A 12500-nucleotide genomic window follows, 5' to 3' on the forward strand; every position below is an offset into this window, starting at 1 on the left:
CATCCCTCACATTGCAAAAGAGCAGTCCCCTTTGGGGTAGCTTTAAGAATCAAACACAATTGTTCTACCAACGACTTTCTACAAAATAGGTGTAAGGAATACAAAGGATATTTGAAACCTCAAAATTATCCGGCGGGGCTTGTCGATAAACAGTTCGACAAAGCTCTCAGTATATCAAGATCTGAACTTTTGAGCAAAAAGGTCAAACCAGATAAGAAAGTTTTTCCACTGGTGCTTGACTACAATACAATTTTGCCAGATATCCAAAAAGGTTATTAAAAATCACTTTCATCTATTGCAATCTTCACCAGAAGTCAAAGAAATTTTTCCGTGCAAGTCAAATTTTCCCACTTATCGTAGAACTAAAAATCTTAAGGATTTGTTAGCGCCATTCAAATTTCAGGTAACCTCTTGTAGAAATCAAAGAGAAGAAAATGGGGGTTGTTCAAAATGCAATAAGAAATGCGATCTCTGTAAACATTATTTATTCAAGCTTCAAAATTTCAAAGTTCTGCTACTGGTCGTCAGTATCCCATTCAACAAAAACTTTCTTGTTCATCGCAAAATGTTATTTATTTGGCCACTTGTGCCAAATGCAACCTGCAATATGTGGGCTCCACCTCGACTGAATTTAAAGTAAGATTTCGTAACCACAAGTCGAACATGCTGAAGAACAAAAGAACTTGTGAATTGGCTATCCACTTTAATAACTCTGAACATGAAATTTCACAAATCAATTTCATCATTATCGAACAAATTAGGTCTTTTTAAAATTCTTTACATCTTGAACAATTGTTACGCACTAGGGAGGCCTATTGGACTGCACAATTATTTAACCTTAATCCTCATGGTCTCAATAAAAGGCGGGATTCTAGATCGAAACACCGCATTAATTACTACAATTGAGTAGTTGTGAGTTGACATTTTCCCAATATGATGCATTTTTATCGATATTTCACCTATAGCTCTTTATTTGTTTTTGATTGTTAATCTATGTCACCTTGTAGCTTAGACCTTTGTTATGGTTCTTAATTTGTCATTGATTATCAAATCCATGTCACCTTTGTTATGTAACGTTTCCTTAATTTCATTATTTCTGCTCTGTATATATAAGCCGTTGTTTTTGTGATTGCACTCATTGTAAATAGTTTTTTAGCTTTTAACTTTTAACCTGAAAAAGGCCGAACGGCCGAAACGTCGTATTAAACTTCGTCGCTTTTCCTTACGTACACTTAACTATATATATATTTAATTGTGTAAGTTTGAAGGCGATTCACAGTGATTTCTGACAAATATTAATTAGTAGTGTATGATGAGAACAAAAATCGATACAACAAAGGAAGAGTGAAAATGCGTTCAGCCGGGAATCGAACCCGTGTCTCCTGGTCACCGGTCAGATGCCTTACCATTTGCCAAATTTCTTAGACTTCGACGTCTATGTAGTGATGACTCCGATTTTTCCAGCAAATCAGAGGAGATGTGCCAGTTCTTCGAAAAACGTGGCTATCCTGTCTCTGTGGTCAAAGCGGGCAATCATCGCGCCCAACAATTTGATCGACAGTCATCACTACAAACGTCACAAAAAGATAAGAATGACAGAGTTCCATTCACCCTCACTTTCCATCCTCATAATCACGCAGTCAAAAGCATCATTCTTAGTAATTTTAAATTACTCTAAAATGATCCCGAGACTGGTAGAATCTTTTCGCAACCTCCACTTATTTCATTCAAACGCGACAAAAACGTAGGCAACTTTTTGGCTAGAAGCGCGCTCAAAACTAACGAGCAACCCGGCACTTTCAAATGCGCGCGCTCACGATGAAAAACTTGTCTTTTCATTGTTAACACTAGCAAGATATCGGGACCTAAGCGATCTGTTAAGATCACCGATCGTTTCACATGTACCTCCGCAAATGTTATTTATTGCATGACCTGTACGTTATGCAATAAATTATACATTGGTGAGACAGGTTGACGACTAGGTGACCGATTCCGCGAACACCTTCGCGATGTTGAGAAGAATGGCAAGGATGCATCTAAGCCAGTCGCTCGCCATTTTAATCTGCCTAACCACTCCAAAAAACACATGGCTATCTGCGGCCTTTCCCTACATCTAGGTACGACGGAAAGCCGCAAGAATCTGCAACAAAAATTCATCTTTCAAATCGGCACCCTTAATCCTCACGGTATTAACGAACGCTTTTCATTTAACTAATATATTCCTATTTTTCACGTTGCCATGTTACCACCAATAGCGTAGCTACTACTCTACTATAAAAACTACACGTAACCCATAATCCCTCGATTCGCTCTGACGAAGGGCTAACGCTCCAAACGTCAGCTTTTAGAATCTCTGTACGGTGGCCAATTTACATTATCAACTCTGTTGATAAAACCATACATGCCTTATTGGTTTGGAAGTAGAGTGGAATGTGGAATATGGCCAAGACAGCATGGTGCGGTCAGACAAGGCATGGAAAATGTGAAAAAACCTGGGGACGGACTTTAACAGGATATTGAGTCAATGTCTTCTCATTGGTTCTTAGCTTCTCCACTTTCTTTTGATGGTGCCGTGCTGGTTGCGGTGGTGACTGCATAATTTTCAACTTCTGCCTGGCGGTTTGGATGTATGTAATTTCAGGATCACTTTGCTCTTCAGTATTAGAATCCATTCATATTACTCATTACAGATTTCAATTTGTCTTTCACAAGTAAAATGAAAGTTGTTCGGTATTTATTTGAAATTCTGGTCAGTGCTTTCACCAATATTCAGCACAAAAGTGGAGTGGTACCATTTCGTTCAATGGGTGCGTGGACAGACGGGACTCAAACGAGACACGAGTTATATCAAGTACGATCGTTCCCGACGGCTCCTGGAGGCCTCAAAACCCTCCACTTTACGTGTCCTGTACCAAAAGGCGGACGAGGCAAGAAGACAGCAGTTTGGAATGTATCGTAAAAGATCGTAAACTGGGACGAGGCGAGCACTAGGTCGCCTCACACGTTCTCTTTGTACATAGTATTTTTTTGTTCTTATTAAACCGTTTCATTCGTAAAAAATCTTTTTTTTTTTTTTCGCTTGAACCGTGAGTGGTCTGGGACTCTGTGACGTCATCCCATCCCTATTCGATGATGTCATCCCACCCTCTCTTCGCCCTCTTTTTTCAAACATTGTAGGTAAAACACCCCATCCTGCTTTCTCGGACGTCCCATGGTAGGCAAAACGCGCCAACCTGTTTTCTGAGGGTCCACAGAAAGGTACGCCATTTATCCCACACCACTACTGTAAACAGCCCACTTCGTTATGAATTTTCTTTATTGTTATTGTTGTCATATGTGGCTCAGAATTTGAAAGATAGTTACTACATAGATTTACCAAAAGTTCCTTTTAGTATTATGAAACTCTTTATAACAACTATTATATGATGCTGCTTTCTTAAAATATAGTTGTCTTTTTCTTCATCTCGTCGTTACCACTTTGATGTTTTATAAAATATCAAATTATCTCACAGGCACCCCAAGCTAAAAATACGTGGTGTATGTGACAGTTTGTGTATATAGAGAATTGTATGGGAAAATCACCGATCGTAAAAAAATTGTGTAAATAACTATCTCATTTGAAATAAAGTTTTCCTACCTCAAATGTGTGACCAACTTGTCTCTTTTGGCGAGTTTCGAGCCATTCTGACGCCGTTTAGTGAAGTCATCCGGAAGGCTGTTGCTGAAATAATGGGAAGGCCGGTGACTCCATTCATCGCTGGCCAGACCTCACTCCACAAATCGTTTTCTCCTCAACAGGAAAAGTCCCGAATCGCAATAAAAACAACAGTTCCATAAAGCCCAATAAATTTCATTCCAAATACGTGTGTTTCGGCGGCCGAAAGACTCGTGGTGAACGAAAACTTTGCCTTAAAATTCACCTCTTCGGCTTTCCTGATAGGCTTGTGACCGGGTAGTCAACAACGGAAACTCGCAAGATGGTTTCAGCCTCAACTCTGATTGGTCCATTTGAATTTGACCGCGCGCTGGCAACACGACCGTTGTTGACTGCCCAGTCACAAGTCAACAACGGTCGTGTTGCCAGCGCGCGGTCAAATTCAAATGGACCAATCAGAGTTGAGGCTGAAACCATCTTGCGAGTTTCCGTTGTTGACTACCCAGTCACAAGCCTATCAGGAAAGCCGAAGAGGTGAATTTTTTAAGGCAAAGTTTTCGTTCGCCACGAGTCTTTCGGCCGCCGAAACACACGTATTTGGAATGAAATTTATTGGGCTTTATGGAACTGTTGTTTTTATTGCGATTCGGGACTTTTCCTGTTGAGGAGAAAACGATTTGTGGAGTGAGGTCTGGCCAGCGATGGATGGAGTCACCGGCCTTCCCATTATTTCAGCAACAGCCTTCCGGATGATTTCACTAAACGGCGTCAGAATGGCTCGAAACTCGCCAAAAGAGACAAGATGGTCACACATTTGAGGTAGGAAAACTTTATTTCAAATGAGATAGTTATTTACACAATTTTTTTACGATCGGTGATTTTCCCATACAATTCTCTATATACACAAACTGTCACATACACCACGTATTTTCAGCTTCGGGCGCCTGTGATTATCTCAGAAAGCGCTCAACCAAAACAAAATTTATGCAATGTGTACTCCAGATATTTTTCCAGATCACGTTGCACATGTTCATTACTTCTAACACTATTTCAACTAGATATGTTGCAACTAGATATTTTGACGCGTCGTCCACTTCTCGACCCTATGCTAGCTAAAAATTCCTATTTAATATGCTGCCCATAAAATACTAAATTAGGCTTTGGTTTTGATTGTTTGTATGTGGTATTGCTTGGCAAATGATACGCCTTTCTAGTACCCCCTTAACAAACATCTGTACCAGTTTATGAAGACAACAACAGTACTTTACAGGGTAGCTAAAGGAGAGAATTATCCACGTTAAATGAATAAATTGTGGAGAATCGAAAGGCACATTTTAGTGAGTGAAATAGTGTACGCGTGCTAATTGCAACCAAGCAAGTTGACACACGTTCGCATTGCGGACCTACTTTTATAGTGGTTTTTGTAAACTACGGATTTCTAAGTTAACAAAAGCATTGAGGTTACAGTGCGACCGGAAAACCCGTGAGCACCTGAAAGATGTCAGGAATGTTATTTCTGTCCAATCACGCGTCCGAAAGCCACTCGCTGCTCGCCAGTGATTGCGCTCCGAAGCAATTGCTGCTTTCAAAATGTGGAACCGTTGCAAATACCTGTATTATTAACAATTATTCCATGAGCGCGCGCGCGTTGGATATGAGGTGGTCGCGCTGAGTTGGCTATAACCAGTCTCATACCCAACAAGCGCGAATGGAATAATTGTTTTATTAAATTCCTTAAACTCCAAAAGTTTGGAAGTACGAAATACGAGCGAAAAAAGCGAGAAAATCCGAGCTAAATCGAAAAAACTTGATGACGATGCGATGTTGTATAATACCTTGTGGTCAGATAGACGCAGTCTCATCACTAAAACATCTTTTGCCTTTCTCGTACTTCTAAACGTCGGAATTGATCCAAACTTTCCGCAAAAATATTTTTTTGGCTTTATTTAGAGAGAAATTTCGCTTCCCGGCAAAAAAAATTAGGTTAGCAACGCTTAGCGCAATCAATTGAGATATAAGGTCAAACTAAGGTATATGAGCTGATAGCCGAGATTGAGTGAACCAATCAGAGCAAGAGAAATGCATTAACTGAGGTTGAAAATTTACTAATAACGGTTATTCAGTTTGCGGTTTTGGCGCGTAAAGTCCTCAAACATGATTGGCTTAAAAACAATAAGCATTCCTGACATATTTTAGGTGTTCACGGTTTTCCCGGTCTCACTGTTATAAGAAATTGTTTGAAGCGTTTATTTTATCTTCAGCAAGAAAATTATGCCCACTTATACAGAGTGCTGTTAGTGTTTAAGTCCCATTTTGTCACCGCCAGGTATTTGTTACCTTTGTACTCATATGACGTGAGACCATGTGCTTTAGAGATTGGAAGTTCTCGATATCTGACAAACCCTGATTCCGAGTAACGATAAACAATCGATTTACCATTGAGATTGGCCACACATAGAAACATTTGACCACACATAACAAACGGTTGCCAAGCAGCGGCTCCCTTTGTTGGAATGCTCTGAAAGAGAACGAACTCGCTGCCGTTCCACTTGTAAATGAAAGAATCAATGTTGCCACTTGAACCATTTTCGCGGTTGGCAAAGACAAGAAATGCTTCATTGTTTATGTAAAAAGACTTTACATCAGTAGCGCCATACGTCTGAAGGGATTGCATTTTTGTAAATTCTTTCCCTGTCCACTTCATCAAGGAGGAATGGGCAGAATACCCCTGTTCGGGGGTGCCCCTGTTGGCAACAACGATGAATGTTTCGTTGTTTATTGTCAAAACTGTGGTTGCCCACGCGCTTTTAGTTTCCACCCGTTGAAACTCTTGAAACAGGTTGTCTTTCCATTTGTAGATGTAGGAAAAGCCGCCTTTATTTTGTGTGACTGCGAGGAACAAGTCAGTTGATATTTTGAAGAAGGTTAAACTGGTCGCTTTAAACGTTTCAATGTTCTGAAATGTCACGAACTCGTGTCCATTCCATTGATAAATGGTAGAGTTCAAATGATCGTTAAATGCGTCCCGGAAATTAGCAACAGCAAGGTAATGGTTATCAGCGATCACATGATGTTCAATTCTCCTTGCTCCTGTGGTGTCTATGGTCTGGTAAAGGATAAAGTTTCCAGCTGACTCGTTTAGCTTGTAGATGTAAGAGTCCACCTTGTAACCTTCTGTGTTTCCTATGTGGTTAGCAAAGGCAAGAAACACACTACCACCAATGGTGAAATGTTCGACATCTACAGCTCCTTTTGTTGGCAGATCTTGGCATTTTTCGAAGCGATGAGAGCTTCTGGTACAATCTAAGTAAAAGAGAAATGACTCAACGATCACCAAACATACCGTCGTAATAATACGTTCGGCTAAGTGTCTGTTCTTTATAAAATCGTCAACAAGAACAAAACTGGTTGCAATGGAGATTGCATCAGCCAAGACCTTAGTGCGAAAGTCGTGGGCTCGAACCGCGGCCGTGCTACCACTCGTGGTCTTTATATAAATAACTGACGAGGAAGTGCCTCCTTTTTAAATTCACCTGAAAATGGTAAGATTATCAAGGTTCCTTGAATAAGGAGTAAAACTCGTGTGAGCCCGTCTCAGTGATGAAAATTGTAAACCGGGTAAAGCATTTAACTTTTATTGATTGCTCTGCTCCAAACAGTAATATTTCACGGTAATGCTAAGGAGCTGCAGAATTATCGGAAGAGAACTAATTTTGTTCTAAGAGATGACGAAAATTAGGCCATCATTGTGTATTGATGGTTCAGAGAGAAGATATCTTTAAATTACCTTGGATCCTGTTGGCATTAAAACTTCAAAATACATCATTATCCACATCAGCAGTTGCAATTTGTCAATTGCGCTACCCAGTGGACAGTGACTTCCACCTTTTGAACAACTGGAGCCTGGTACCGGTGCTTTAGACTATATGGTATAACTTGTCTAAGGTAATAGACTGGTATCAATCTATGGTGCAGTAACTTTGAAAGTTTGACCAGCTTGTTTTGTCAGCGTTTGGTTTCAAGTTGACTTCCATTGTTGTTGTCACTTGAGTTCGCTCTCACACTGCTTTAAAATCTCACAAGACTCCTTAGCGACCATTTAGAATCAGATTTTCAAACTAAAGTGATGTTAGCTTGCAAGTGGAAGTTTGTTTTGGGTTCTGTGAGTCATTGTTCGGGAGCAAAAAGGTCATGTTCCCGCCTTAGGGTTGCTTTCTCACCCCATGATAAAGTGCTCGCTGTTTTGAAAGACAGATGTTTCCTGGTATGTGCTCTTTGTCACGGGGCCCTCTCTCTCGCGACAAATGACCTAAAGAACCCAAATCAAGGTTCAACTTACAAGTAAGCAACATTTAATTTTGTTATTTTAGTGCAGCCAGAACGAGGCCCTTTTTCCCTACCCTGACGGTTGCTAGAGCAGGCGTAAAGTTTTCATTCCATCAGGAATCCATAGATCTTTTTGAAGGGCGCCGACGCTTTACCGATTATATTCGATTCGTCTTATTATAGAAATATAAACTTGTAGGTTATATTGTCGTTTTCTTGAAGCTTTCATTCGATAGGTCTTTCTGACATTAAAAAGTGTGAAGCCTCGATCTACAAAGCCAATCAACTGTTAAGTTATTTGAGGTTTCAATTTTCATTGGTCAGTTAAATAAGTTTTTTCAAAAAGAATTTTAAAACATAAACTACAAAAATCATGCCCATTGACGACGGAGCACGTTACGAGTTCAAGTCACCTTCGGTTTTAAAACGAGTCCAAAAGCGAATTTTTGGTGATGGTAATTAGTTCTTTTTTTCTCATATCTGATTTTCAAGACTTTCCATGTGGACTCCCTTTGAAAACGAAGCTGACTCGGATTCGCACATGGTTTGCTTTTCAATACACATTATCTAAATCCGTCCCTTGCTCTACCTGAACATGACTGTCCATCACCAGTGAAACCTGGCTTACATATGCAGTGAAAGTGTCCGGCAATATTAACACAGGCTGCATTTTCATTGCAATCATGGATGTTGTTGCTGCATTCATCGATATCTGAATAGTAGGAAAAGAAACTGACAGGTCACGGACTACCGAGATCAAAGGTGACTTGAATTTATGTACTGAATGACAAAATAAGAACCTCGTACCTCGAACCTCTATTAAAGGTCAAAATGGACACCACAAATGAGAAATATGATATGGTGGTTGGTGCTTCTGACGAACCTAAGACCCAGAGTTTTAAACAAACTAGAGATGACACCGATGTGAATACGGAAGATAGAATAAATTGTACTTGAACATGATCTTCCATCACCAGTAAATCCTGGCTTCTCTCTGCAGTCGGTAATTTTTGGTATGTCAAATCTTTAAGTCACTGATTTCTGTGTTTTTCTCGAGGCAGATTGCTGACAGCCCGAGAAGAGTGATCACCAGAGTGTATTTTAGTAGGTGGTAGCAAATCGTAGTTACTAAAACAAGGAATGACCTACAATGACCTACAATGGCCTACAATGGCCTACAATGGGCTACAATGACCTACTATGACCTACAATGGCCTCCAATGAGCTACAATGAGAGTTTTGTAATGACATACAATGACATACAATGGCCTACGATGACATACGATGTCATACAATGACATACAATGACCTACAATGGCTTACAATGGCCTACAATGGCCTACAATGACATACAATGACATACAATGACATACATACATACATATATACATATATACATAGCTTTATTTGTTAACGCAGGTTGATAAAAGTCAGCCAATGGCTGTTGTGGACCTGCCTATCTAATTGCAACATTAAATATACAAAGTATAGAATACAAATAAAGCTTGTCCACAAATAATTACATAAAAGGCTGAGTAAGTCTATTGCGTATGGATACAATTAAAATAAGTAGGAAATAAAGTGAAATCAAAAGTAGTAAAAAACCTCGTTCTTGTTTGTGCTCAAACATGATTCTTTATCGAAGCTTACTTTACCTAGTAAAGCCGGGTCTTTTTTTTTATCTTTTGTTTAAAGCTTGCATAGCTGCCTGTGAGTTTATATGGCTCTGGTAGGATATTCCAAACAATAGGCCCTCTATAGGATAAAGATGTTCTTCCTATAGAGTAATTGTACTTTGGTACATTAAATCCTTCTGCTCCTCTTAGATGGGAGTGTCGCGGCTCAGTTTTATAGAATAGATCACAGATAGATTTGGTGCTAAATCATAATAAACTGAATACATAAGTAATGTTAACCTAAGTTTGTAAACGTTCAGTAAAGGCTGCCAGCGAATGTATTTTAAAGTCTCCAAGTTAACATCAGCAAGGCCGTATATAATTTTTGCAGATCTTTATTAAGTGGATCCGTTCGACATTATGTAGCGAAGCGGGGGAGCAGGTTCCCCAGACCAGTATGCCATATGTGGCACTAGGGACAATGCTCCGAAAATAAATGGCTTCCAGGACCTTCTTGGGTAGTACCCTCAACCGTTTTAGATATTTAACTTTTTGACTCAAGGTCTTACAGACGGTTGTAATCTGAGGCTGCCTTGATAGTTTAGAATCGATGACTACCCTTAGGCAGGTACTTGTGTTAACATAACTTAGGGTCTTGTTACCAAGTGAAAAATTTCAGAGGGCCAATAAGATTGTTTCTGTTGATTACCATGACTTTTGGTTTCCCGCTATGAATAGTTAACTTATTGTTTCTACACCAGTTGTGTACATCACCCAGTATAGGATTTAGGCCATCGCACACTGCATCAACTGAGGAACCTATGTAAAAGAGTGTGATATGATCTGCATACATATCTATTTCCCCGGCTTTCCTTAATCTTATCTGGTAGGTCGTTGACGTAGAAAGAGAATGACCTTGGGCCCAGGAGAGATCCTTGTGGGATCCCGCAGTTCACAGCATTAAGTTCCGGTTTGCATCCGTTAACAATGGCAAATTGCGTGCGGTCTTTAAGGTAGTCTCTTATCTACTCAAGGTCAGAGCCACTCATGTCCAAGGCCGGAAGCTTTAGATCGAGTATTGAGTGCGAGACACAGTCAAATGCTCTTTTAAAATCAATAAACGCGACACCATCTACATTTCCATTATCGAGCGCAATTTTCCACCACTCTGTCAAGTATGTCAGCAGCCCTTTAGTAGATTTTTCTTTGACAAAGCCCCAATGATTTTCATTGCAAAGGCCGCATTCATCGGTAAAGCTATCGATATTTCGGCATACAGTTGCCTCCAATATTTTGCTTGGAATGCTTAGGCTAGCATTTGAAGTGGTCTATAGTTGCTTTTATCTGTAGAGTCGCCTTTCTTAAAAACAGTGCGCATTCGTGATATCTTCCACGAGGAAGGTATCCTTGACTGTTCAAGGCTAAATTTAAATAATAATAATAATAATAATAATAATAATAATAATAATAATATTCTTATATAGCGCTGTTTCGCTGCTGAACCAACAGCGATTTAAAACAATGAAGGATAAGGAAAAACTAAGTAATTTAAAAAAAGACTGAGAAAACGTAATACTTAATGACTCTTACAATTCAAAGTATTTTTAAAACGGTATGTCTTAAGAGTGGACTTAAACAATTCTACTGATTTGCAACGTTTTATAGTCAATGGGAGGGTAATCCACAGTTTTGGAGTAATAAAGAGAAAGCTCCCTCACCATAAGTTTGAAGATGGCAGCTGGGTTGTACTAGTAATTCTTTATCAGATGAACGCAATGTCCTTAATGGTCGAAAGTGAATTAAAAGGTAACTTAGCTAGGATGGCGCTAGTTGATTAAGACATTTAAAGGTCATCAGTAAAAGTTTAAAACGAATACGTTCATGAACGGGTAACCAATGCAGATCTCTTAGCACAGCTGTAATATGCTCGTGTTTACATGAGCTTGTTAGAAGTCGGGCTGCTGAATTCTGGACATACTGGGGTTTTCGGATTTGATTCTGCCTAAGACCTGAGAGTAGTATATTATATTGGTCAATCTTAGATGTTTCAAATACGTGGATGAAAGTGTCACGGTGACGGAAAGAGAGATGTTTACTGATTTGAGCAATGTTACGTAGGTGGTAGAAAGCAGACTGACATATGCTGTTTATTTGTTTGTCCATAGATAATAAATAATAGTATATATAATAGTAATAGTAGGAGACCTTCTGATAACGGATGATTCTCCACATAATTTGAGGTCTCTAGGAGAGACTCGATCGGGACCTGTTGCCTTTCTTGGGTTGATAGTTGATATGTCCTTGAGGATCAGGGGGTAGTGCAGGATAAAGTCAGAGCATGTGCGGGAAATCCTATAAACATGATGCATCTCTGAGTGATTCTGAGCTACAATGACCTACAGTGACCTACAATGACATGCAAGTCATTGAAGTAGGTCATTGTAGCTCATTGTAGCTCATTCCTTGTTTTAGTAACTACGGGAGCAAATCATACAATTGAATTATACGATTTCCTATAGCTAGCATCAAAGTTGCTCCACCTGAGCATGACACTGTTGCCAGAAAAGTCGTTCTTGGATGTGCAGTTAAAGTGTCCAGCAATATTTGTGCAGTTTTAAGTACCAAAAGATGATTATAGACCTTAGTAAGTCAGTGCAAAGAATACCCTATACTAAGATTGGTGACAGTTTACTGGGGTCACGGTTATTATTGCACTTAAATGAAATATTTTCCACAGCTGGACAAATTTTTTGACACATTTATTTTACTCATTATTTATGATATTTCCTTTACCTTTTTCGCAGTTTTCTCCTGTGTAGCCGGATGAACACTTGCAGACATATTTCTTGTCAGTATATCCCATAAAACACTTTCCATTGTTGACACATGGATTAATACAGCAA

General features: G+C 39.4%; 1 protein-coding gene across 1 annotated transcript in view; it reads right to left on the reverse strand.

Moving 5' to 3' along the window:
• Positions 1–4584: 4584 nt before the first annotated feature.
• LOC137983026 (thrombospondin-type laminin G domain and EAR repeat-containing protein-like) overlaps positions 4585–12500 on the reverse strand; it is a 12920-nt gene continuing 5004 nt past the window's right edge. The window contains exons 3-5 of the mRNA XM_068830187.1: positions 12391–12500; positions 8571–8693; positions 4585–6958 (exon numbers count right to left, since the gene is read on the reverse strand). The exon at positions 12391–12500 is cut by the window's right edge and continues 5 nt beyond it. Of these exons, the coding sequence (XP_068686288.1) occupies positions 5925–6958; positions 8571–8693; positions 12391–12500 (1267 nt within the window). The 3' untranslated portion in view covers positions 4585–5924. The remainder of the gene's footprint in view (positions 6959–8570; positions 8694–12390) is intronic.

Source organism: Montipora foliosa, chromosome 13 (assembly GCF_036669935.1).
Source record: "Montipora foliosa isolate CH-2021 chromosome 13, ASM3666993v2, whole genome shotgun sequence".
Classification (NCBI taxonomy): Eukaryota; Metazoa; Cnidaria; class Anthozoa; order Scleractinia; family Acroporidae; genus Montipora; species Montipora foliosa.